General features: G+C 42.0%; 1 protein-coding gene across 2 annotated transcripts; it reads right to left on the reverse strand.

The window, feature by feature from the left end:
* Positions 1 to 12,840: 12,840 nt before the first annotated feature.
* KPNA2 (karyopherin subunit alpha 2) lies at positions 12,841 to 24,727 on the reverse strand. 2 transcript variants are annotated; one of them, XM_066613325.1, is made up of 11 exons: positions 24,620 to 24,727; positions 22,978 to 23,082; positions 22,750 to 22,887; positions 22,345 to 22,433; positions 20,593 to 20,861; positions 18,985 to 19,079; positions 18,628 to 18,891; positions 17,141 to 17,374; positions 15,636 to 15,818; positions 14,639 to 14,788; positions 12,841 to 13,444 (listed from the first exon to the last, which is right to left on the reverse strand). In XM_066613325.1, exons 2-11 carry the CDS (start codon positions 23,050 to 23,052, stop codon positions 13,355 to 13,357), a joined length of 1,587 nt encoding a protein of 528 aa, XP_066469422.1. In that variant the 5' UTR covers positions 23,053 to 23,082; positions 24,620 to 24,727; the 3' UTR covers positions 12,841 to 13,354. The 2 variants fall into 2 exon arrangements, with proteins under 2 accessions (XP_066469422.1, XP_066469423.1); XM_066613326.1 differs by lacking the exon at positions 24,620 to 24,727 and adding an exon at positions 24,491 to 24,541.
* Between the last annotated feature and the right edge of the window lie 1,422 nt (positions 24,728 to 26,149).

A 26,149-nucleotide genomic window follows, 5' to 3' on the forward strand; every position in this document is an offset into this window, starting at 1 on the left:
GCAAAAGTGAAGAGGTATTTGTTTCTTGTTGCTCATTATGAGTGTTACTTCTCAGAAAAGTAGCCAAGAACAAGGCAAAGAATATTGGTGTTGGGCTGTGTGTGGTTCTCCCTTCCCAGTTGCTTTTGGAACCAATAAAGGACCATCTCAAATAATATAAAGTATCCACAAGGAGCAGTAAAGAGCTCCTATCAGACCTCTGTATTTCACCTATCAAGCAGTCTAGTCTAGGCACAGACAAAACTGATCCTTGTCCATCTGTTTAAAGTACAACATATGTTCTTGGTTACACCAGACAGAAAGTATTTCAAAACTAGTCTGGGCAAAGTACAGGGAGAAAAATATGCCATTGGGAGCAAATGAGTGTTAGCCATGGGGGACAGACAGGCTGATCTCCCTCTTCCCTCAGGCCTTTCTTAACTTTCCTAGAAAGGTTTATTTGCTTGAAAAACTGTACCAGGTAAGAGTGTCTTCCTACCCCTTCTGTAGCTGCCATTTCCCTTCTTCTAATTACACTCAACCCATACCAGCACACCTGATTGCTTTCTTTGATGGTCTTCTACTTTTCACCCCTCCTGCATTCACACACTATTTTCAAAGCCTGTTTTAGACTAGGGCAAATCAAACCAATGGCTCCTATCAGTCCATCAACTGTAGTGCTGTCTACTCTCCCACAGCAACTCTCCAGAGGTCTTTTCCAGCCCTGCTGTCTGGAATTCTTTTTAACTGATGATGCCAGTTACTGAATATCTTTGTATGCATGTGCTTTCTATATGTATGGAATTGTTCTGCTAACGAGGGTGCCCCTCCCCATTCTCTGCTTCCAGGAATTGTTAAAAGTCCTTTTCAGCCTGCAATGTATAGAACTTTGTGCTCGGATCCAGCACAGAATGTAAGCATGCCCATAGTCCTAAATCACCAGGTCATGTGCGTCAGTTAACCTGTGGGGGGGGGGTCAAGTTTACTGTCAGCAAAAGACTGTACAGTATTATTCAGTGGACATAGTATCAGATCTGGCTTTCCTTTCTGACTTCCAAATATATTTCTTTATCAACAGAGTCTTATTTTCCTGTTGACAACCAGCTGCTTCTTGGTCAAAAATGCAAATTTTGGAAAAACAGACTTCTGCACACACAAATCTATATAAATGTAATTGATCTGCAGATTTCTTCTAATGATAATTTTGATTTCTGTGGTGAACATGTATTTCCTAGGCTTATTTGAAGTGTTCATCTGAGTAGTTCAATGCTTATTCATTTTGGTACAAAGATTAAAGAAAATGTTGCTTTTTTGGGCATAGCAGCAATAGTTACACTGCTCCAAGATCTGTGCAGTTGTATAGTACAATGTATATATATATATTACAATGCATTATACAAGGGTTTCTCACACTGTTAGTTGGGACCCACTTGGTGGGTCATGACCCAAAGTCTGGTGGATTGTTCCCTCCAGTGGCGTAGCTAATGATCATGTAGCCCAGTGCCAAGCTCAAAATGATGCCCCGGAAGTGATGTCACAACCAGAAGTGACATCACATCCAGGCTTTTAAAAAGTGAAAATCGGGGGGGGGGAACCTGCTTCGTCCCCCCAGCAGCTCGCCATCCACTTGTTCTGCCACCTCTCCCCAGTCTGTGGCATAGCTAAGGTCTGGGGGTCAAAGAAAATTTGTAGGCCCCCCCCAAGACAAAATAAAATTTAATTAGGTAAATAAAAAGTGTGCCTCTCATTGGTTTGAGACACTGTGCTGGGGTGAAGAGGGACAATTATTCTCCCCCTACTAAATATAAGAAGAGCACCACATGAAGAATTGCATCTTTACCCAGTTAGCAGGGGTAACTGTATTATGATATATGAAAGTGAGAGCTGACTCATATTAATACCTTATTGGTTCCATGCTGTATCATAATAACATGTCATTGCAACACATCAATAACATAACATGTCGTTAGCTCTCAGAACAATCAGTCTCATAGGTCAGTTTTGAGCTAAGAAATCAACTTTTTGTTCCATAAGGCAATTGTGTTTTCATTTTCTGGTTAATTCTCCATAACTTTTGATAGAATACAGATATTCCAATGCAGTTTGTTTCATTGCGTTCTGCATTAAATTACCTTTCCAGTGATCATGTTATATATAACATGATGGTATTATTCATACATACCAAGATTTTCACTATTTTGGTCACTAGTGTCAAGCCCAGCTTGTTGCCTCCCTAAAGCTTGATTCCCGGTGCAACAGCTACCCCCTGTACCCCCTTAGCTATGCCACTGGTTCCCTCCCAACTGCCCATGTGTCCATTTGGTTTCAAATTACAGTCTCAAGGCACAATTAGAGGCTGCATTGGGCCTCCTCAGGCCTTAGAAGGCCTCCATAGGCCTCCAGAAGCAACCAGAATGTCACTTCTGGTTTACTTCTGGGTTTGTGAAAGACTTCTGGTTGCTTCTAGAGGCCTGGGGTCGAAGAAGGAGGTGAGTCATGATGACTCCCTCTGCTGCAGAGCAGGTGGGTCATGGTGGAGGGAAGTTTGAGAACCCCTACATTAGACAATTGGATTAACAGAAACACAAAATTTAAGATAACTAAAAAAAGTTTTGAAGATACAAAAAAAACCTAAGATTACTGTTGGAATCAGCACCTCTGAATTGTATAAGAAACATTACAAATTCAATTTAAACATTTTTTGTGTTACAGTGTAATGCTTTAGAAGCCCATTGAAGGCCTCTGTATGGAAACTCACAGGCGCAAGAATTAATATTGGTCAAATCACGTTCATTTCAATAAGCCCTGCACAAAATAAAACATTAGTGGGAGGTGGGAGGGCTAGACTTTCAAGGTCCTTGATATATTCTTAACTGCAGGGAATGCAACCCTTATTTGTAATATTTTCCCTATGGTAAGTTATATTGGCTGAAACAATGTTCTTTTTCTAGCCTAGAGGAAATTAAATGGCAAACGGGTGATTCAAGCTCTTACCTCTTATATAGAGAATAGAGAATAGAGAATCTATTCAGAAAGTAAAACTGTCCTGTCTGGGTGTTGTTTTGCTTTCAAATGGTGATAGGAGAACAGGAAGGAAGGTAGGAAAATCTATGGGGCTGACTCTCAGGTAAACACGCATTAGATTGCAGCCTAAAGGTTGCAGCCTAAAGCAGCTTCTGATTAATCCGCAGTGCTAAGGCTGCAATCCAATGCACGTAGCCAGGAGTAAGTCATATACAATGGGACCTATGGCTGAGTAAACATGCATATTCTTGTGCTGCATAAAATAATTTTAATGAATGTGAATATCTGTGATCCAATGCGATGTGGACAACTGGTTATGAAAGACCTAGTTTTCCTTCTGCTTCAGACAGTGGGTCAAGGCGAAATTATTTAGATGATGGACAAGCAAGCCTGGAAACCCTCCAAGGTTTCTTGATAACACCCATGCATCCAGTCTTGCCCTTGCTCCTAGTTGCACTCCCAGGAGTCCCCAACTATTGCAATACTGAGAAAACCTGTGTATTTTGATATTGCAGAATGGTCCCAGTTTTCCAAGAATTTGGAGCAGAGAACAAAATAAGGCAAAGTTCCCTTCATGAACATTTTAAAAAATGTTCATGAAGGGAACTTTGCCTTATTTTGTTGGAAAACTTGGAAAACAATTAAAATACCATAGCCCTGTTCTCTTCAGAGAACAGGCTATGATATTTTAATTGAGAGACACACACAGGCAAGCTATCAAGAAAAACTATACATACACTCAGAAGGAAAATGTCTCCTCAATGCACTTACTCAGACACTTACAGTATGATATGCCACGTCAACTCAAACTCCCTCCAGGTGTGTACCTTATCTTGCTTACACATCACCTCTGTATTTGGCCAGTTGTTCTTAGTTAACCAATTACTATGGGTTTTAAATGTGCACAGGAGAATCCAATTCAATCTAAACAAAGCTATAAGGACTTTCACTATTTTTTCTCTTTCATTGCCTGTATTCTCCCTGTTCCATTAAATCTACAGTCCACATCCCTGTCTGTGAGTGACTCTTCCTCAGGGCGGTGGTTGAGCTGCACTTGGAAAGTGGCCACAGCCCTTTGAACAGATCAGACATCCTCTATTTCCAGGACGTGTCTTCTTTTTTAGCCTCATGTCCAGGAAAAGAACTTAAATGTCCTCCTTTTCCCTGTGAGTGGCCCCTGCAAGCAGCACATAGCCTTCTTGTAATTAATAAATTATGACTGCAATTCTAATCACACTTTCCTGAGAGTAAGCCCCATTAAACAAAATAGGACTTACTTCTGAGTAGACCTGGTTAGGATCGTGCCCTATATGTAATAATATAACTCCTGCTAAGTGGGTAAGAGGCACTTTTTCAAGTGGGTGCTCCTCTTTTTATTTAGCAGGGGGAGAGTAATTGGCCCCCCCTCATCCCAGCAGTGTCTTTTCTAGTGGCTGTCTGCTGGTATTCTTTTGCATCTTTTACATTGTGAGCCCTTTTGGGAAAGGAAGCCATTAGTTATTTGATTTTCTCTACAACCCACTTTGTGAACTTTTGGTTGAAAAACAGTCTAAAAATATTAATAATATTAATAATATTAATAATAATAATAATGTTTTAAATTTTATAAGTAATATACTGTTTAAATTAACCACATGAAATCCATCTATGAGTGTTTTTAGCTTTGTCATGTCCTACATTTTTCTTGGATGTTCTACACTTTGGAGTGCCTTGTCCTCTCTTGCAGTTATGATATCTGGCTACCCTTGTCCTTGCAAAACCTCTCAACTCTCTATATTCCAAAAGCATATGTATTTGCTGGGGCTACTAAGTCAGGCAAAGAGACAGTCTTCTGCAATCAGGCACAGCAACCCTGTCTCATATGATGCACTACTACAAAATATTAAATCCCACTCAGACATCATCCTCACCAGGGTGACTGTGAGCCAATCACAATCTCTGAGCATGACCTACTTCATTGGGTTGTTGTGAAGAGAAAGACTGGGTATGTGATCGTGAGCTCCTTAGCAGAAGAGCAGAATATGTGTGGAATGATTACATGAATTCCAGTCATCATGTTCATGTTTCAGAAAGGTCATAAAGCAGTAGTGGTTACTCAGTGGTTATTCACTTGCACCTGTGTGAGTGGGCTGAATGTAGGCACAATCACTGGGTTAGGCTGTGGCAGATCTGCCTCACTTGCTGCCTCCACACTGCACATAGTTGCATTATATATGACAAAACATACTAACATTGGCCTATCCTCCAGGGGTAGTTATGAGATAATGTACGTACGTGAAACTATTGCAACATTCTACATTGCTATACTATAATGTGGTGCAAATTTATGATCTTTTTGCCTATTTTTGGCTAAAAGGCACTGCATTAAACACATGTGTAAAGTGCAATACAGGTATAACCTAACTATTCACAGATTTTTCACCCAATGTTTTATCTCAATGCGATGAGAAGTGCCCTTTAAATTAAACAAAAAAGTTGTTTAATAAAAGCCTCCTTAATGCAAGAGAGGGCAGCTGGCTATCCATAAATCAGTATCTCTCCAGGCACTTAGAACAGCTTCAATCTGAAGCTAGCAACCCCTCCCTTCCCCCTGAGCACATGAAAGAATGATAATCACTTTGCATTCTTTCCCAGTGCTGTGCTCTGGGTGAAGGAAAGAGTCGCTGGCTTGAAGTGAAGCCTTTCTAAGCACCTGGAGAGAGATTGATTGAAGGATTGTCTGCCTAATGCCTGTCTTTCATAACAAAAGTTAGCAAGGCTGTTTTTAAATTGCCTAGCAAAGGAACATTGTTTTTTAAATGAATTTGCTTTTAATGCAATTTTTGCCATCCATTCTGGGAACGGAACCCTCACAAATATTGAGACTCAACCACTTGCCACTGGGCCACTTGCCTTGGAATGAAGCTGTTCTAAGTGCCTGGAATGAGAATGATGGATGGATTGACAGCTGGCTGCCCTCTCTCGCATTAACAAGGCCATCGTAAAATGTCTGTTTCCCTTTAATTTAAAGGGCCCTTCTTATTGTGTTGAGATAAATCTGAAAAATTTAAAGGTGAAAAATCTGTGGATAACTAGGTTATATCTGTATTTTGTACTGATTTCTCTGCCTGCTTCCCATTCACCTGGAAGGAAACGGGTTGAGCCACCTACCAGCTTGCTTAATTTCCACTACAGTTTAAGGCTCAAGTTTAGGGCTCCCCTTGTTAACATGGGAGAGGGGCTGCAACACTGCTAACTTTGAAGAGAGTTTTATTCAGGCAGCAGCCAATCTGAAACAGATACCAATCACCTAATTCACTTAACAAAGCAAAGCAGGAGGATCCTTTGACTGGAGAAGAGGCAATTCAAGAATTCTTGCCAGCTTCACGAAATAGCTTATAGAACTAGCATCTGAAACAAAGTTCCTTTTCTCTTCTCCCTTTCTTCTTGGGGATTGTATTTGAGTTCTGCCTGTGACACCTTATTTTACAGGCCATTATTAATTAAAACATGCTGAGAATGCCTCATCATCACAGATTGAAAATCTGTGTTAGTTTAGCTAGGTTTTTCAAATCAACTGAGGTACGTATTGACTTTAATTCAGAGTCAAGGTGCTTACTTCCCCATGGCAGTTTTGGACATTTCAGTCATAATACCAGATGTGATAGTTGTCTTTCTAGGACAGTTCTGTGCTGGTCTTCTCTTAGTTATGGATGTGGACAGGAGAACATGTTTTGCAGACATTTTTAGTCCAATGCCCATAGCCCACATCCAGCAAACGTGAGGTACTGTATGAACATAAGCTGTTGTAATGGATCACAAAGCTCATCTGAGTCCCTCTGAATTGGCTATGTCTGTCTTTCAGGCATACATGGATGAGCATCTGCATGGGGAGGCTAGCAGTTACAGTCACATGCAGAGCAATGTGGTCATCCTGCTAGTGAGACTGCTAGCTGTACTATGTAATACTGATTGAAAAGCACTGCTTTAAACACAGGGAAAATACAATATATTTATCATCATCATCACTATTTGACTTTGATGAAATTTGTTCACGGACTGCTGGTTCTAGACTTAGTGTAGTATTACCTCTATGGTAACCAGTTACAGAGGACCAGTATCAACCTTATGATATTAACAGTCTTTCAATATAGAGTTGAATATAGCACCCCCTGGGGGGGAGAGCGCTAATATATGGCTACAAACAAGTACTGTGTAAAGTGAGACATCACATCCAAGTTAGAGCTTGGCTGATAAACCTGGAAGGCATTGATTCAGCAACTGCAGCAATCTTCTCCAAGGCCTAAAATAAACGTGCCTGCTTTCATAGGAAATCAGTGAACACCCAATGAACCCACAAAGCTTGTGAAAGCTGAAAAGAATCTGTATTCTTTTAGTTTGACAAAAGACATGCAATGAAACCAGCATGCTGTGTTTTTACTTCAGGTGTCTTAAAATACAAGAGTGTCACACCTGTAGTTTAATTGGAAAATTTAAAAAATTGTTACCCCCCCTTGCCCCAGCCCCTTCCTGCTCATCCCCCAGGAGGCACAAGTGGCAACTGGAGTCTGACCCTTGCTCCACTGTGGGGTTTGTGTGTACAGCATGCCAAAGAAGGACCTCTGCACAGGCACATTTTCTCCCAAAGGATCCTTCTGAGTTCAAAGTTCAAGCAAACTTTATTGGCATATTTAAACTTATGAAAAGGGGATAGGCTACCCGATTCCAATGACTGGGTACAGCATTATTCAAACATAGTACTATCATTTGTCTTTAATTCCACCTTTACTTCAAAGGACACAGGGCAGTAGCCTCCTCCTCCTCATTCTCACAAGCCTATGAAGCACATTAGAGTGATGGTGACAAGTCTACCATGACATTGAGCTTCAAGCCACAGCAAGATTTGAATCTTGGTCTTCCCCACCCTAAAGCAATACTGTGACACTAGACCACACTGGCATGAACAGTAGCCAATGATATACGTATATGTGAAGAGGTAAAGATTCGCTGTTAGACACACCATGGGAATAAGGATGCAGGATATTAATTTTGTGCCGTGGATGATATGGCAAGACCTAATCAGGTGTTTTTCCCTTAAGTGGCCGTTAATTGTATGGCTTGAATAATTAATGACATACCCAGGGAGACTATCTAGGCAGTTAAATGTTCGCCAAGCAAGCCTTTGAGTAAAATGTACCAAGTTGCTATAACCCTTGGAGTCAACAGGAGTTGCTCATTTTTTTGGTTTAAGAGTTATACTGCATTCCAACATGCTGGCCTTTTATTCTCTAGGGTAAGCAGCTATTCAGAGTATTTCCTGGACAGCTGATGCCTGTTAGAAACCTATCAGCATTCTACAGTCCTGTCCTACATAGTTATTTGAGGGAAAGCAAGAAAACACAATGCTATAGATCAGCCAAAGAGATCTAAAGAAGCCCCAACACACATAAATAGTATGTAAATGAGAATCTATTCCCTGTCGCTTGCGATTTACCAGGAAGATGGTCATACTAAGCTACAAAACCAGATCCAAACAGTTGACATAAAATAGCATAAGCAAGTCCAAATTACTACTTAGATACACCCTATAAAATGTGTTTAACTTCCCCCCTTTAAATCAATGTAGCTGCATGCCATAATGCAAAACTGCTTTTGAAACTAATTTTGCATGTAGCTTACTGCAGAATAAAGGAACTGGTTGTCAAAAGAGCAAAAAGCAAAGACCCATTGTGGGGACATGTAGCAACTCTTTAAAGATGACCTCATCAAGTTTGACAGGCAAGAGTAGGCTCTAGAACTCTATGACTTTTCCCTAACTCTCAACACCCTACTTGCCACCTCTCCATCCTCCACTGAAGCTTCTAGACAGCCACAAACTGAAGCAAGGTAGATCCATTTTTCTATATTCTTTCTATTGTCCTTTGTGAGATGTAATGCATTTCCATCAGTTGTGCTATTGAGCAGGTTTAGTGGCATTTCCTACTCAGAAAGATGTACCTGTGACAAGAACTGTGTGGAGCCCTTACAACATATATTTTCCTACTGCCCACTTCATGAGAGCCTTCGTAAGAACTATCTGGCTCCACTGCTGAATAAAATGCAGGGTTGGGAGGATTCGATTAAGTCACAATCTCTTCTTTCCATATTGGAAACTGATTTTCTTGAGAAGGTTGCTAAATTTGTTTCTGGAGTACTGGCAGGACAGAATTCTGGGTCTTTTGTTACATTATGGTGAATGGGGGTAATGAATGATTATGGTTGTTTTCTGTTCTGATTGTTGTGTATTTCCTTTATGCCAGGGCTGCCCAAACCCCAGCCCCCGAGCCACTTGTGGCCCACAGGGGGCCCCAATCCAGCCCCCATGGGAGCCCCCCATCTCCAATGGGCACTTGGCCTGCTGGAGACCCACAGGAGCCCTCACTGTCCAATGCGACTGTTGCTTGCAGAGGCAATGAGGGGATTGCCTGGCCCCGCCCATCCAGCACACACACACACACCTGTTGGGAGGCCAGGGCTGAGGCTGCACATGGGATTGGGGGGGTGAGTAATCACTGTGCTTGAGTGTGCTGCTTGGTTTGCTCTGTGAGGAGGGGAGCAGGCAGGACCTGAGGGGAGGTTTTGTTAGCTTTGGTGCAGTGGGGGGCTGCTGAGCAGGAAGGAGTAGCAGTTCATTTATGAAGGGGGTGACATGTTGGCTTGGCTTGCTTTGGTGGGTGAGTAGAGTACTGAGTGGGACGGAGAAGCTTGTGAGATCCTTATTCCATGTTAACTTACTCCTGGGGTGGGTGGGTGGCTCCCGCATGTCCCCCCTTTCCCTCTGTTGCTTGTGAGATTCTTATCCTGTTAACTTATTCCTGATGTGGGTGGGCAGGCAAGTGGCTCCTGCAAGTTAGAAATGTCCTTGCTGCCTTTCTGTCTGTTACTTGTGAGATCCTTATTCTGGGTTAACTTGTGTCCTGCTGTATTTTGGTGTGTGCCTCCTGCAATCCACAAATGGTGGAACTCTGCTGGTTCTAACATACTTGGTTCTGTGCATTTTTGTAAAGTGCTGGGGGGTAGGTTGGTGGAAAACCTTTCCTCATGTGTTTCTACCTTGCCGGAATGAGTTTCCGCCTAGAAATATTTTTCCTCTTGTGGCTCTGCCTAGAAATATTTGTATTATAAATAAGCTCAGTAGAATTCATTCTTTCATATAAGTTCCATCTTTATTCATTTATGTAAATTTGTTTTTTCCCTGGCCCCCACCGTCAGAGATGTGGCCCTCCTGCCAAAAAGTTTGGACACCTCTGATCTATGCCAATAAAGGTCGCATGTATGGATGGATCTATGTGTATCAATGCCCTGTTTTTCTCCCATTCCCCTTCTGCCACATACACTGGCTCATCTAAAAGGAGGGAGCACTGCTCCCTCACAGAACACCATCATAGGACACTGGTTTTGTGCCTTAACAGTTGAGTGTCATACACCTCTGGCCCACTGACTCCAATGAAAGGCCAACTAGAAGAAGATACCAGGATCACATTCTCCTTCAAGATACAAGGTTGTAATTGCAACCTTGGATCTTAGCTATGTAAAACCTAACCAAGCAAATGGAAGCCTTCCAACTTCCCATGTTAGAAACTACATTTAACTTCTGGACAGCAAAACTTGGGTTCTTCAGACACTATAATCTAAAGAACCTCCTCTCACTGTGGCTTAACATTCCTGTTTGGGCCAAAAGGTTTAAAATCCTGAAAGCAAATGTCATAGGTACTCAATAAGTTGACTGCACAGATAAGGGCAGGTGTTGAGCCAAAAACCATGAAATTTTCTATGACCCTTGGATAAGCCAGGTGTTAAACTTAGGGAATATCTGACCATAATTTTATTAAATTTTACCCAAGGCCAGATACTGATAAATAACCTACTTGTAATTGTCACCTAAATAATGTATAGTCTAATCTATTAAAAATAAAGATTCTAAGTTACATTTTATTCATTAACTTTGTAAATTCTAGTCTTCACAACGTTTTTGTAAACACTATCAGAGTGCCTGTAAACATACCAGTAGAACCATGAATCAAATCCTTTAAGATGCCTGGTGTTCCACATATAACATACAACAAATAGCATAAATGGGAGTGTGCAATTCAATTCATGGTGGAGAAATAAGGAATGAGAATGAGCAAGTGCAGCTACACATAGTTGCAACCCTAATTACTCAGCAGACCCATTGCTTCCCATGGGTTTTATTCTTAAGTAATGGTGCCCTGAATTGTAGCCACAGACTTTGTTTCAGATGGAAGTAAGGATTGCCTCCTGAATCCTTTAAGGGTGTGAAATCCATTGAAAGTGACTTGCCAGGAACTTTCTGCAGCAGCAGAAAGAAAAAGGCATTTTACCTTCTCTAAACTGGAAAGGGGATGAAAATGCTTGTGGAAGTTGTGTAGAGTGCTGCACTTCCATAGCAGCAGCCCTCATACAAACTGTAATTCCCATAAGCACCTTTCACTTCTCTTCCTAGCTGGAGAAGCTAAAATGGCTGCCTCTACAAACCATAATTACTAGTAAAAGTTCTCTTTTTCTCTACTCCCAAGTCCTGCTTCTCAGCCCAGTTGCACCCCCCCCAACACACACTTCAGACAGCTGCTAAGTTTCCTAGAGGCTTCTGCCTCATTCACTGTATTGACCCATGTATAAGTCTATCCAGGTTTCTGGACCCTATTTTTAGGCATAAATTTTTTGACATGGGCAAGTATGTGGTGATTCCATACTGCAATGGTTCTCACTGTTAGCACCAGGACCTACTTTTTAGAATGAGAATCTATCAGGACCCATGGGAAGTGATGTCATGACCTGAAGTGACAACAGGAAGTTTTAACAATCCCAGGCTGCAACCCTACCCATGCTTACCTAGGAATAGGTCCCATTTACTATCATTGTTAAAAGCATATACATAGTAGTCTGTTAAAAGAGTACAGATCTACATTTCCCCGATGCAGTCACATACCTTGGTAGCATTAAGTCCAATATATTAATATTGAAATGAATGGGGACCCACCTGAAATTGGCTGGTGACCCACCCTAATGGGTCCCAACCCACAGCTGAAGGCCAAAAAAGGCTCCTACTATGATAGGTGGGTCATAGTTCTGAAAGGGATCAGAGCCTAAGGCTTAAGTAAGCTCAAGACTCTAGCACAGAAATTTGGATACTGAATGATTTGCTACCAGCAGTTTAGAAGCACCAAGTACAAATTTTGCTGTAGAAGTTAAGCCACAATTTGATTAGGAAGCTAAAGTTTAATTTTGTGCTACAGTAGTTTTATCTCTGTAGCCTGTGCATCTGGCTACAGCTTAGAAGTGCTATATGCATAGCAAAGACTATATGGTCACAAGAATGGGGAAGATACCTACCCCATCCAAAGTTGCCTGCACATGACATTGACAAGCAATTAGTACATTTCCCATGTAAAAAGAACCTTAAACATTTATTCTAGATAGAACTCCCCTGAAATAACTTCCTCCACTGCTATTATACAATAAAAGCAGAAGCAGTACTTTTAAGTTTCTCAAGAAAGCCCCCCAAAAGCAAGGCAATGGTTGGACTTCTCCCCAATCTTCAATATCCTGAGAAAGCCATTTTGTGCTCAAAAGCAGAGTAAAAGCATGCCCCTGTAATCTGTGGGGATTCTGTTCCACCAACCCCTGCATTGCCAAAGTAACTGTTTAGGAGCTTCCAAGTAGCTCAGTGTGTAGGACAATTTCCCCCAATACAAGCACTGCAAAGCTGTGGAAGGAAGATGAGAAGTTAAACCATACTGGAGGAGCAGTTCAAGGAATTTTTGCAACAGTGAAAAGTCATCTTTTTAAAAGTACAAAGATCTTACAACATGGGTTATATTCAGGCACCAGTTTATTAAAGTTTGAACAAAGTACTAATTAAAAACTGTTTGAGGGGGTTGTCTCAAAGCAGAATAACCGCTCAGGACAGCAACGCCTTTTAGATGGTCATTTTGCAAGAGTGTTTCTACACCCCACTCGGGTCTTCAAAACCAAGACAGATGTTCCCAGGCAGGCATAAGGAGAGAGAAGCCCACATGCCATTTCTGCCTTTCCCACTATGGCACTGACAGAGGAAGCCTCAGTAATGCTTTCCATCACTGAAGGATGGTTTGGAAATACTGAAGTGGAGAATTTACATTTGTACAAACACAGGTAAAGGAAGACAGTTAGCCAGTTCACAAGGCACACATACCTGCAGTGAACTATTCAAGTAGTTTCAGTTGTAACAAAGTGCTACTTCACATTTCACATAGAAAAAAGTGGCAGTATAAAAGAGTAGGACAGACAGACAAGACAGATTGGAAGTTGGATGCCATGTCATGTAGAAGATCTAGAAGTTGAAGGCATCAGGATTGTCTTGAATCTGGAAAGTATAAGCATCAGTAGTGGCCTCAGGCACAACATTCTCATCTTCTTCTTCCTGCAGAAGAAAGCAGTTTTAAGAATTCTACACTCAAGAGTTAAAATCATGTTCCCATAACAGCATATGGGGAGGCCAGACAATGCAGTCCATCAGTTGCAATCCAAGATCATTGAGGCCCCTGTGCCTTAAAGCGGCAAAGTTGGGATCACAGATGTAATTACTATGCTCCTCAATCTGCTGGGCAATAGCTTTCTGCAATGCTGCAATTAACAGCTAGGAAAATTGTGCTATGGGGTGTGTGAGACACAGCCTTGAACAAATATGAGTGTAGAGAGGCTTGGTCAAGGGTTTAAAGTGGTTAAAAGGTTAAGGATGGAAGCCTTTTTTCTTGTTTATCCTAAGGCATCAAGAGAAAACAAGATAAAGGATGACGCTGAAAACAGCTGCGGAACATCTAGCAGAGTCATGATATTAACCTTTTTCTGGGAGGTCCCAGGTGGCATATGATATCATCCACCCTGTTTTTTATAAGGGAAGGTATAAAAGGGGAGCATTTGGTGGCCATTCTCCTTGCCATTCACCTCCTGGAGCCTGCATTTTCCAGGACTACAAAGTCTTAAGGAATTTTGCTTAGTCTACAAAGCTGGAACTTATCTGTTAGCAGATAAGTACAGTAGATAAAGTTAGAGCCTTTGTTATTTTCATTCCTGTGTGTTATCCCTTGCATATTTTGATCCTTTGAAAACTTGTTCTCCTAATATTATTCTAAATAAATCTTGTTAGAGTGAGTTCTTGATTGGTTGGGTGAATCCACTAGAGCAGTGGTTCTCAAACTTCTTCCCCTTCCCCTTAAAGGGACAGGGGAAGCTTTACACAAGCTGGTGGGTCATGACCTACCAGTTTGAGAACCACTGCACTGAAGTCTACAGAAGCCTTACATTCAGTTTGTGTTAATTCCCCAAATTAACCTTTTAAAGGGGGTGTTGGCTCATTTGCCTGGGACCAAGACTGCAAGGAGTGCAGCAGGCAATGGTGGCAGAATTACTGGTATATTTGTGCAATGATGGGTCTGAGGAAGCCTGTTGGAGGGGACCAGCTGAGTTTGGGTTACCAAGTATAGGAAGGCTGACCCAGACCCCTGGTCACCATCACAATGGGGTTTACATGTTCCAAGTTTACAGAACAGCTGTAATTAGGACATGTCACCATCTCTGCAGTTTAGTGGCTTGATAAAGAATCAGACTTACTCACCTCAGCTGAGAAATACTTCTCAATCAGATTTGCAGCTGCTTTGTACACCTGCTCATTTTCATGGGATTGTAGTGCTTCAATTTTGTCCAGGCCACCACACTCTTCAACTAGAACGCAAAGCTTTTCAGTCTCACCAATTTTCTCAGCTGCCTACAGAGGTAATAAAAGTTACATATTGCAATTAACACACTGACATTTGATCAGGAGATGCTTATATATACATACATACACACACACACCATCCGCAACTAAACAGGCAGGCTGTTCATGCTCCTTTTCCCACTGTTACTGGCACTTGCTGCCAAGGGAGCAACACATGCACTTCAAATGGATGCTGTTATCTAGATAAAGCCTCAGACTTTAACTCCTTGTGTCAAAGTTATAATTTGAACTGCATAGGAATGGATTCAAATTTTGAGTTCCTAGACTTTTGCCAGTCATGATGGAAATGTACCACTATGACCAGTAGAGCCATGTAAGATGTTCCACCAGAAATACAAAATGCATGTCAATTCATCCAATGTAAAGACTCAAATACTGTAGTAATTTTGAGAAATGACCACAGTTTCTAGTATATGATCTTAACCAATGGTCTTCAACCTTTTTCATGCTATAACCACAGTATTAAAGTATGAGACATGGACCCACTATAATCCTGCCCCCCTCTGGGGACCCTATCTGCTCATCCCCACCCAGTTATGCCCTCCTGGCACTGTTCACTAGATTACCATGCAGTCTGGCACTTGGAAAAGCTATTTTAGCACCATTGCTAAGCAGGACTGGGACATAATCTCTCAATACCTGAAGGGGTACACTCGATGCCCCCCCTTTACCTGGTGGTACTCTAGTCCAGTGGTCTTCAACCTTTTTCATTCCCAAGTTGTCACAACCCTACAACTGAGACTTTGGGTTCCAACCCAAGGCTGAAGATCACCAAACTTAACATTAAATATGGATGCACATACAGAAGATGTGCTTAAATCTCTTGCCAACTTACCATGAAGATATTTGTAATGGCATCCAGGATAACTAGCACAGTTCTACTGTCTTTAACCATCAGCAAATTCATCAAAGGTTCTACAACACCACACTGGACAAGGTATACTGTCTGGCCAATGGTTCCACCACTTGTATAGTTTGTCACAGCCCATACAGCTTCTTTCTGAGATTTGAAGTCACCCTGTTTTAAACACAGATTGATTATGTAGATAGAAGCCCATGCTACTTCCAGGCAAAGTTTCCAAACTTTCCCAGTGTGAACACACATTAATTATGAATGAAGTAGTTTGTACCTACCAATTTTTGGCAGTTACTACCTCATTCTTCAAAATGCTTTCTAAATAACTGAAATTCTAATCAATTCTCTTTACATAAGAAAAATAAGCATGAAGAATGACAAAGTTTTAAGTACTCTTCCAAGCCCAGATATAGCCTCCTAATGGTTTCCAAGGTCCTTCACTTGCCAAGAGAAGTGTAGGTATCATAATATGACAACTTGGATTTTCACTTAGCATTTTTGAATTTAACTAAACCCTAAAGATAGTCTCTCATAAGTATACCCAAGAGCACCATCTGCCAAGTTCCATGCAATGGAGTTGAACTTAATATTGCATTTATTATTTCAAATCTCAATCATGGCTTCAAAATACTAGACCAGTGGTTCTCAAACTCTTTAGCACCAGGACCTATTTTTTAGAATGACCATCTGTTGGGACCCACCAGAAGTGATGTCATGGGTAAAAGTGACATCAATTTACACTTCAATCCTAAACTATGATCAGCCAAAGGTCCTATTACTGTTATTTTGCATAGCTTGGAATTCAACCATTCCAGCTCTGAAGTCAAAGGAGAATGCAGAGCTGGATCCTTCTCCAACCGCACAACCCTCCCACCTTTCCAGCATCCCATCTTCAGACCTATTCAGGGCAAAGCACCAGGCCTCTCCCCCATCAGGAGCCTGTCCAGCAGCTCTGTACCCTGTATTTTCTGCTCTAATTTCAATGGCAACTGAGCTTGGTGCTGTGGCCCATGTGAAATTTACTTAGGACCCACCTAGTGGATCCCAACTCACGCTTTGAGAAATGCTAACCTAGACATTACATCTCTAAGACACTGAGCAAAAACAGAGTTTTAACACAATATTAAACATAGGATTAGCAGCATCTCAAGAACTGCTTCTGTTCTTGAGGTTTCCTGTATTGCAGTGGTTTCCCAAACTGCACTGCAGGATGTCCCCAGTGGCTTCTTCCTGGTTCTCCCAGGCACTGCTATCTTGGATTATGTAAGATACAAGATGGCAGCAGCCAGGAAGAAGTCACCATGAAGGAATGCCATGACCACAGTAGGTTTGGGAACCATTGCTGTATTGTATCAATCTCAACAAGCCCATAGAACAGTGATCCAACTTTAATACACAACTTTCTCTTAAGTCCTGAAAAACTTTGTTTATATACAAAAATCTGAAGCAGCAGCTGTAAGTGCAGGCAAGAGTTTTGGTTTTACCTTTCTCAAGATGCCAACAAGGTATGGAATTAGCCCATGCTCCACCACTTTCTGGATCTGGTCCTGCCGGCCAGCAGTGATATTAGACATAGTCCATGCTGCCTCCTTCTGGATATTGTTTTTGTGGTGAGTGAGTAGGGCTGGGAAGACAGCCAGTGCTCCAGAATCAATTACAGTTTGAGTTTGTTCATCCGTTCCAGTTACAATGTTTCCAATGGCTCTTAATGATGGAGTCTGGAAAACGATTTTAAGACATTTAATGAAAAGGTGATTTGGTAGTAAGCTACCACCAGGACAGACACCCAATTTCACTGAATGCATTTTGAAGCAGGAGTGTTAAGCGTAGTGTTAAGCATTTAAATTAAATACATTTGCTCACCAAAGTGTATTAACTTGTATTTGGGTAGCTTAAGTATTACAGCTCTCAAACACATGAAGTTTTATTACATGTGGCTATTGCATGAACTTGGCCATCCCTGCTATGCCTCGCCTCTAAATGTAATGGCAAGTAGAATTACTGTTTACAGTATTTATATACCGCTTTTCAAACATTCACAGAATGGTTTACAGAGAAAGTCAAACAACTAAATGGCTCCTTGTCCCAAAAGAGCTTGCAATCTAAGAAGATTCAGAACCCCAGCAAACAACCACTAGAGAAGTCTCTGAGTTGAGGAGGGACAGTTGCTCCTCTTATATTTAGCAGGAGGTATCACGAAGTGCTTTAATTGCTTTCTCATATCTACTTGGCCTGCCTGCTTGCCATAGGTGACCAACTCTTACCCTAAGTAGCTCTTATACTGGTATCAGATGAAGTGTAGCATGCCATGACAAGCGTATGTGGATCTTATTTCAGCATGTTAAGTAAACAGCCCCTACAAAGATTCTGGGTGAAGGATCTACCAAGTCTATTCTAGCAAGGAGACAACTCTATTTGACTGGATTTTTATTAATTTTTAATTAAGCCACTGAGAACAGCTAACAAAGGCCATTTACACAGAATATGAAACTGCATAATCACAATAGCAGCTGATGCCAACAAGCCAGATTAAAACTGACTTGTATTAGCAGCTAGGTTAAAAGTTACAGCCAGAGTAGATCATGCACCTTCAAACTCCTCTTGCATCTTAAAAGCATTTTGATGCCTTTTTCGAGTCTATTATCCCAATACCCAAGACACGTTTACACAATATAGTGCTACTTACTGCTGCCATTTATGGGAATGCAGGAGAATTTGACCTTGTCAAGTACATAAATGAATAGAAAGTTAAACTCGCTCTAGACTCCAGGCTATATAGGACAGATCCCATTATCTGAACCACATTGACTCAGGATTTCTAGCCATACAAAACAGCACAGCAAAGTTTAAAGCGTTAAAAGCCACATGCATCTTAATTATTTTCCTTAAGCACTGTCTGCATTTAAAGTTTGAGTTCTAGTGGTCACAGCTCACACACAAGATTTCATGTCTATGCTTATCAACATCTTACCACTATTGGAATTTCTCCACATCCCAGGAGTTTTACTAGTTGCGGCACAAGTCCCGTTTTTACAACTATTTCTATTCTGTCATTTGAACCATCAGTCAGGTATGAAATAGCCCAGCATGTGTCTGCCAGAACTTCATGATCATGATGGTGCAGAAGGCGAACCAGAGTAGGAAGGATCTGCTCGACTGCTTCAATTGGTGGTGCAGGGTTCTTGTTTCGGCAGAGATTCGACAGAGTCCAGGTTACATTGCGCAAGTAGCCAAGCTGAAAAATAGTCAATTTAACAGTGATGCTATTGCTTTAACAACAGTTTCTAGCATTGAACTTGCTCAGATTAGAACTTGCTCACACACTTACAGCCAAAGAAGAGAGATCAGGAACAGCAAGAAGAGCCAGAAGTGGGTCAAGCGCACCATACTTAATAACCAAGTCTCTGTAGGTTGAACCATCACCTGAAAGCCAACACTAAGATTTACTCATCTGAACATTTTATACCCTGCCTCTTTCAACAGTTTCAAAATTGCCAAACACATCAGTTTAAAAAATCAAACCATAAAAGCAGCAGATCAAGAAGATAAAAGATACATAAAAGCATTAAACAGGTTGGAACACAAAGATCTTCAGTGTTCTCCAAGAAGCTGGCAGGAGGGAGCCAGCTATACCTCAAAGGAGGAAATTCCACAATGAGGGGGCCACCACTGAAAAGGCTCTCATGTGTCCCCCACAAGCTATGCTTTAAGTAGTAACTAGACCCAACCAGAGAATCAAATAAAGGTCCAGCCTATTTATACATGGATTTGACTCAACACGAATGGCCACTACAAATGAGAATGAATGTGCTGATCCCTGGAGAAGGGGAAAATGCACCCCTTTCAAATCAATTTCAAAAACTGAACAGTCCTTTAACAGTCTCCTTAATAAGAGAGAGAGAGCGCGTGCGCAAGCAGCTGGCTGACAATCCATCAATCCTTCTCTCCCCAGTGGGCCCCTCCCTTCCCCCCAGCACCTGAAAGAAAGGAGATCCCTTTGCATTGGTGAAGGGAAGAGTTGAGTGACTGATTGATGGATTGTCTTCTTAATTACTTTTACCTTATAGTCAAAAGGTCAGCAAGAGCAAAGAAACTTTGTTTTTTAAATTGATTTGCTATAGGGCCATCTCAACCTGTAAGCTTAGATATTCTGGTAAGACTGTGCTTGCCTGTTTTGTCAACTGTGTTCTAGCTATGTTTCTGTTGAATATACACACTATAAATGTAAATAAAAGATTCAAAGCAGCAATTTGCATGGAAAGACAGTTCAAGCATTATGAACACTAAGTGATTCTGCTGAAGTAGCCATGTCTAATAATCTTCCTAGAGCAAATAGTTAAGTTTGTAACCATTCCAGTATCTCTAGTCATGTTGCAGGGGATTCTAACCACTAATATTGGCCATCAGATTTCACTATACAGAAGTTTCTCAATATCAATTGCTTTATGCGCATTTAAACTAGATAGAGCCCAATAGAGTTGCATCACACCAATGGATAGTCTTCAGGATGCTGCAGTCTGCAACATTTCTGTATTTAGTACCCAATGTTGATGAGTACCAAGTGTAAAGACATGTCAGCAAATGCATGTCTAAGAAACAGTGTCTGTGGTCATTAAGGAGATTTGTGATGTTGTCCCATTGACTCTCCACATGCTCCTCACATTGCCACCCCCTCCCCAATCCTTGCTAAGCTGCGGAAAAACTTGTACAGAATTATGTAATGAAGAAAAACTTCCCATTGTGCTGGCAATAATGCACTCAGATCTCAGGTGTAGATTGCTTATAAGGTTATTTTTTCTTTCCACTATAATACAGTCAGAGTGCAACTGTTTGCGGAGATCAGGAGAGTCATTGAAGTGTTGGTTAAACTTGACTGAGGTACTAAATTTTATATTTCTTCACTTTGCATATTCTCCAGACTAGTATATTAACCTACCTGCTATGTTCCCCAAGGCCCATACAGCTTGTTCACTGATGTGAGTATGGGGAGAAGCCAGGAGAGAAATAAAAGCAGGTATTCCTCCACCATCCACTACAGCTTTTGTCTGTTCAGATGTGCCAGAGGCAATGTTGGTCAGTGCCCAAGCAGATTCAAACTGAATAGGGCTGCAATCTGCTCTTCCCAAGGAGGCCACAAACTTGGATATCAAGCCAGCTCGGATTATCTGGTCTATAGGGGGCTGCTTTTCTCTGGACAGCAGTTTCCTACAAGCAAGAACACATTGGTTTTGTTTATCATATTACAGACAGAAAGCCCTTATTTAATCCATTATACTAGTATGTACTACCTATGTACTATGCCATCGGTTCTCATACTTTAGCACTTTGACCCACTTTTTAGAATGATGATTTGTTGGAACCCACCAAAGTGATGTCATGGCTGGAAGTGACATCATGCAGGAACGTTTAATTCCCTCCAATATGGCAATATCAAACTAAGCAAGTTAATGTCTACAATACAGGTGGAGCTTTGGTATCCATGGATTATGTATCTGCAGATCTGATTCAACATGGGTCACCCAGATCTGTACTGAATCAGGCTTGGCCCAACCTGAGCTCTCTGAAGGTAGCCAAAGTTGTGTTCTGGTCACTTCCGTACGGCTTTCTGTAGCCCAGAGACCATGCGCATCTGCCTGCAAGCTCCAGAACGACCATTTCAAACTGAAAAGCATCACTTCTGGTTTCCCTTTGGAAAAATGGGCTTACAACCCATCTAGTGGATCCCAACCTACAGTCTGAGAAACACTGTACTATGCCATTATCTCCAGTTTGTGTTCTGTATCAGTTCTAAACACTATCATATCTGGAAATAGTATTAGCATGGTGCACTGGGATGACCCAAACACAACAGCATTGCCAGCTTCAGCCACAGACAAGGTTAAAGCACCTGTTCATAGAGGCATTTGCTTCTGGCAAGATAGAATTACAGCCCAAGTCTTACTGAACAAAAAGGGATTTTACCTCTGAGTAAAACACTATTTTCAAACACCTCTACTATTGGTAGTCTTCATATAAAATGATAAAGGTCTTCCAGTAACTAGCTACAACCACCACAACTAAAGGCATACTTATTCCAAATGTGTCCTCCTAGCTTATGATTATCTTAAATGGTTTTTGAAACTCACCACCACCTTGTCTCATAGTTCTGCTTACACACTAGATCAAATGGAAGATCTGTACATGCAATTACACATTTATAAGTTAAGAAACTTGCAAATCTGTGTATCCTAACATTTGTAGACAAGCTTGTTTTTTCTACTCTGTTGCTTGCCAATCCCAAAAGCTCAAGTTTCATGCAGTCACCCCTTAACATGTACAAACTTTTGTTATACCAGGGCGGAATAGCTTTAGATACACTGCTTATGCTGCAATGCCCTAAACCAGGGTTTCTCAAACTGGGGCATCTCAATGCCTCAGCCTGAGGGCCCTTAAGGGGCAGGGGCAGCAACATGATACCCAGGATCGCATCGCTAAGGGGGCTGCAGGGACTGGCATGTACTCACCAGTCCCTGCAGCAGCCTCCCAGGGGTGCGGGAAGCCCTGCATGGTGGTCTTACTAGAATTTTGTTCAAATGCTTTGTAAACCTTCAGTTAGTCTGTCTAAAGGGGTCACCATTTAAAGCTTTTATCCTCAGCCACTGATCTGCCACATGCAAGAGGTACAAAAGTATTGCTTTTAGGTGGTTACCTGGCAGCCTGTGTTGCCTGCAGTTGCAGTTCTAGATTATTGCTGTTGATGCCTTTGACAATTTCTTCAACTGACCAATTGACAGTGACCTGCAAGAGAAAGTTGCATGCACTTAAGCTTCTTTGTCAAATACCCTGGACTAAAGTCACTGTAAGATTCCTGCACATGCAACACAGGTTTAGAACTTCCTTCACCAAGGAAGACCGCAGTGTCAAGAAGGCCAATGCATACTGGAAGATTTCTAGTACAGACAGTGCTCAAGTCTGTCTGGTTCTTAAGTCACATCTGTTTAGGCCAAGATTAGCTCTAGAATCAAAACAATTTTTCTAGAATTCATTAACATTTTTTAAACTAGGCACCTAGACAGAAGTGGAGCCAAAAGCCCCTGCTTGCTACCAAACCTACCTGATTGTTGCGATTTTCCTGTAGAGGCGATGTAGCATCATCAGGGAAAGGGCCAACATTTCTTCTTTTAAGCAACTGATCATCTTTTTTGGCTTTCCTTAGTTCCACATTGACTTCCATCCGTCGCCGTCTCATTTCCTAGTGAAGACAAAAAGCATTCCAACTTGAAATGCATGTTTAAACACCAATGGAACTCTGTATTACAGTCTGTTGGCAAGCTATACTCACAGTAGAATCCTTCCCCTTGTTCTTGAATCTGCTTAGACGGGCAGCTGTTCCACCAGCATTCTCATTGGTAGACATTTTGATCTTGATGGAGAAGAGTTTTCAAATCTGTAAACAGATAAGCACAATTAAGTTAAACTTTGAGACACAATTAAGCCCTTTTAGATTTAAGAACATGCAAGTTAGCTTTCCAACTCAAATGCCAAATCAGGCAGGAGAATAAAATCAAAAAGCAATTCAGTATGCATGTCTATGGTGAAGAAAGTATCACCTCTTTCAAATGGTACTGAATTCTATATAAACAGGATTAAAGGTTCAGGGAGGAAGCATTTTGCAAAAACTCAATTCAGGGAATACTAAAAAATAAGATTTATTCCAGTGCTTTAGAATGAATAACTGTGTAAGAGGTACTTTTTCAAGTGGGTGCTCCTATTTTTATTTAGCAGGAGGAGAGTAACTGGTCCTCTTCACCCCAGCAGTGTCTTTTCTAGTGGCTCTTTGCTGGTGTCCTTTTGCAACTTTTTAGATTGTGAGCCCATATGGGACAGGAAGCTGTTATTTGAATTTTTTGCAAACTGCTTTCTGGACTTTTTAGTTGAAAAGCAATATATAAATACTGTTGATACATAATAATAAGAGCTTTACCATTTTGCTCACTCATGTACCCCACTCAAGAAAAGCATTGTAGTTACACCACTGTGAGGGCTCGGCTCGCATCCCCCAATGGCTCTACTATTAAATGACCCTCCCCCAAACTCTCACAGCACATCTGGGGACCATTCACAGTACACCAGTGTGCCATGGCACAGTGGTTGAAAATGGTTTAAAGTGAAAGTGATTTAACAGAAAGTTCACAAAGCAGTTTACAGAAAAAAAAGCTTAAGAACAGATCACACAAAAAACTGAACTCTCTCTCATTCTTGCATTCCTTTCCCCTTCTCTGTGAGAAGGTAGTTTGCTTTTAAATCCTGATGGAGCAGCTGAATTCCTAACTGTAGTATGTAAGATTGGGTTCATTCCATTGTCAAAGTTCCATTAACACTCCTACTGGTCAGTGCAGTTAGGAATTCAGCCGCTCCATCAGGATTTAAAAGCAAACTACCTTCTCACAGCCCCCAGGAGCTGAGCTCCCCACTGTCCCACCCACCCACACTCTCACCTACCCCCCACCCACCAACAGAAACCACCCTCCTCACCCACCCCTTTAAGACAGAAAGGGAGGAAACACTTTTTCCTGATGGAAAACAAACCCTTCCCAGTGAAGCGTTAATTAAATAACCCTTAATTAAAGGCATAAGTCATTAAATCAAACAGATTTTTAAGGCAGGATGGGAGAAAGCGGAGGGAGGGCATAAGAAATTCTGGTTGCAATCCTATCCACACTTTCCTGGGAGTAAGCCCCATTGACTATAATGGGACTTACTTCTGAGTAGACAGGCATAGGATTAGGCTCTACAGCTGCAACCCTCTCCACACTTATCTGGGAGTAAGCCCCATTGACTATAATGGGACTTACCTCTGATTAGAAAAGCATATGCTTGGGCTTTTTGACCGGGTCTCCCTGAAAAGCCCTTCAAAGGGCCTCTGTGTCCCCCGCCCGCCTCGCTCCCTCCCCTTCCCGCCCAGCCCTCAGCCCCGTCCCGACCTGCAACGAGCAAGCCCGGCTTCTCCCAGCACCGCCGCCGATCACGCTCTAGAGGACGCACACCCAGCGAGGACCACGCCACGGCCAAGGACTTCCACTCTCTTAGTCCCACCCCCCACCAGGAGCGATTTAAATTTCCAGCGCCCTCGCGCTCTCATTGGTGGATTCGAGTCAAAGCAAGCGCCTCATTGGTCCGTTTGAAAAAACTTAATCAGCCACAACGAAGCCGTTCCCGAGGGGAGGGGTCTGAGGCCGAGATTTCGCAGTGGTTACACTCAACAGTCTCCGCGCGCCACTCGCGGATTCAGAAGGACTACATCTCCCAGGATGAAACGCGTCTCTTAAAGCGGTAGACGCTGACCTGTGGAGGGGGAGCTGGTCCAAGTGGTGGTTGATGGGAGTGGAGGAATGCCTTGGAAAGGGCCAGTCCATCTATGACCTCATGGCAGCTCAGAAATTCAGAGTTCAGCACCTGGACTCACTCCTTCATGCTGCTTCCTAACTTAGGGCCCAATCCTGTACGAACACAACAGGTCTTACTTCTGAGTAGGCATGCTTAGGATTGGGCTGTGCCTGTGCAGACAAGCGCTATATGCAGACAGAGCGGGGGAAGGGGCACACTGATGTCAGGTGGGAGACTTGATGGCAGCTCTTGAATGGGCTGCAACCCTGGGCACTGCCTGAAGAGATGCTGTCATGACAGAGGCTGTGCAGGGACAAGGCAGCATGAAAAGTTAAGGGAGTGTCATTTTGACATCAGGAAGCAGAGGAAAAAATCACAACATTCAAATAAAAAGGCCTCTGACTACATTATTGGGCAGTGTGTCATATGCCCTCGAAAACTGTTGTGTTGTGCTTCACGGACAAAAACAGATGCATGGGAGCGAGGCTGTAACACCATATAAAATAGTTACAAACCCAACTTCCTCTATGCCTAGCTTGACACGCAGCTATCTGCAACACCAGGAACAGTAACCAGTAACTAGGATTAGCTAACGTTGCACTAGCAAAAATGGTCTACAACAGGTCTGATAATTTTAGTAATAATAAAAGTAGTGAACTGCTCTCAGAGGGCCCAATCCTATCCACACTTTCCTGGGAGTAAGCCTCATTGACTCTAATGGTACTTACTTCTGTGCAGACATGTATAGAGTTGAGCTCAGAATTGATACCAGAAAAAGTATTGCAGGTAATACAAAGAAAGGGTATCTTTGAAAGAGAAAGAAAGGGACAATAAACCAAAAAAACTCATGAATGTTTCATGGACAAGGAAACATGCAGATTTTGCACCTAAGCATGCACTTACTCTGTGGCAAATGCCTATTTCCACATGGGTCTTTGCATGTTTGCTCTGGGTCTGAGTCAGACCTCTGGGCATTTGATCCTTCTGAATATTGGGTAAGATCAACATTCGATATTGCACAAAATGGTGGTGCTTTTGCACAGGTGCAGTAAGTCCTTTCTGCCACTTTCTGCCAGTAAGACCTGGCACTGTTGCAAGGTCAAAAGCAAGGTGAAAAGCAAACTCAG

This window comes from Tiliqua scincoides, chromosome 2 (genome assembly GCF_035046505.1).
Source record: "Tiliqua scincoides isolate rTilSci1 chromosome 2, rTilSci1.hap2, whole genome shotgun sequence".
Classification (NCBI taxonomy): Eukaryota; Metazoa; Chordata; class Lepidosauria; order Squamata; family Scincidae; genus Tiliqua; species Tiliqua scincoides.

Coding starts and splice junctions, on each gene's coding strand:
- KPNA2 (XM_066613325.1), bottom strand. CDS start 23,052: ATGTCTACCAATGAGAATGCTGGTGGAACAGCTGCCCGTCTAAGCAGA. Junction 17,375..18,627: donor GTGGAGAAATTCCAATAGTG/GTAAGATGTTGA, acceptor ATCGTTTTCCAG/ACTCCATCATTAAGAGCCAT. Junction 14,789..15,635: donor CCATTACAAATATCTTCATG/GTAAGTTGGCAA, acceptor TTACCTCTGTAG/GCAGCTGAGAAAATTGGTGA.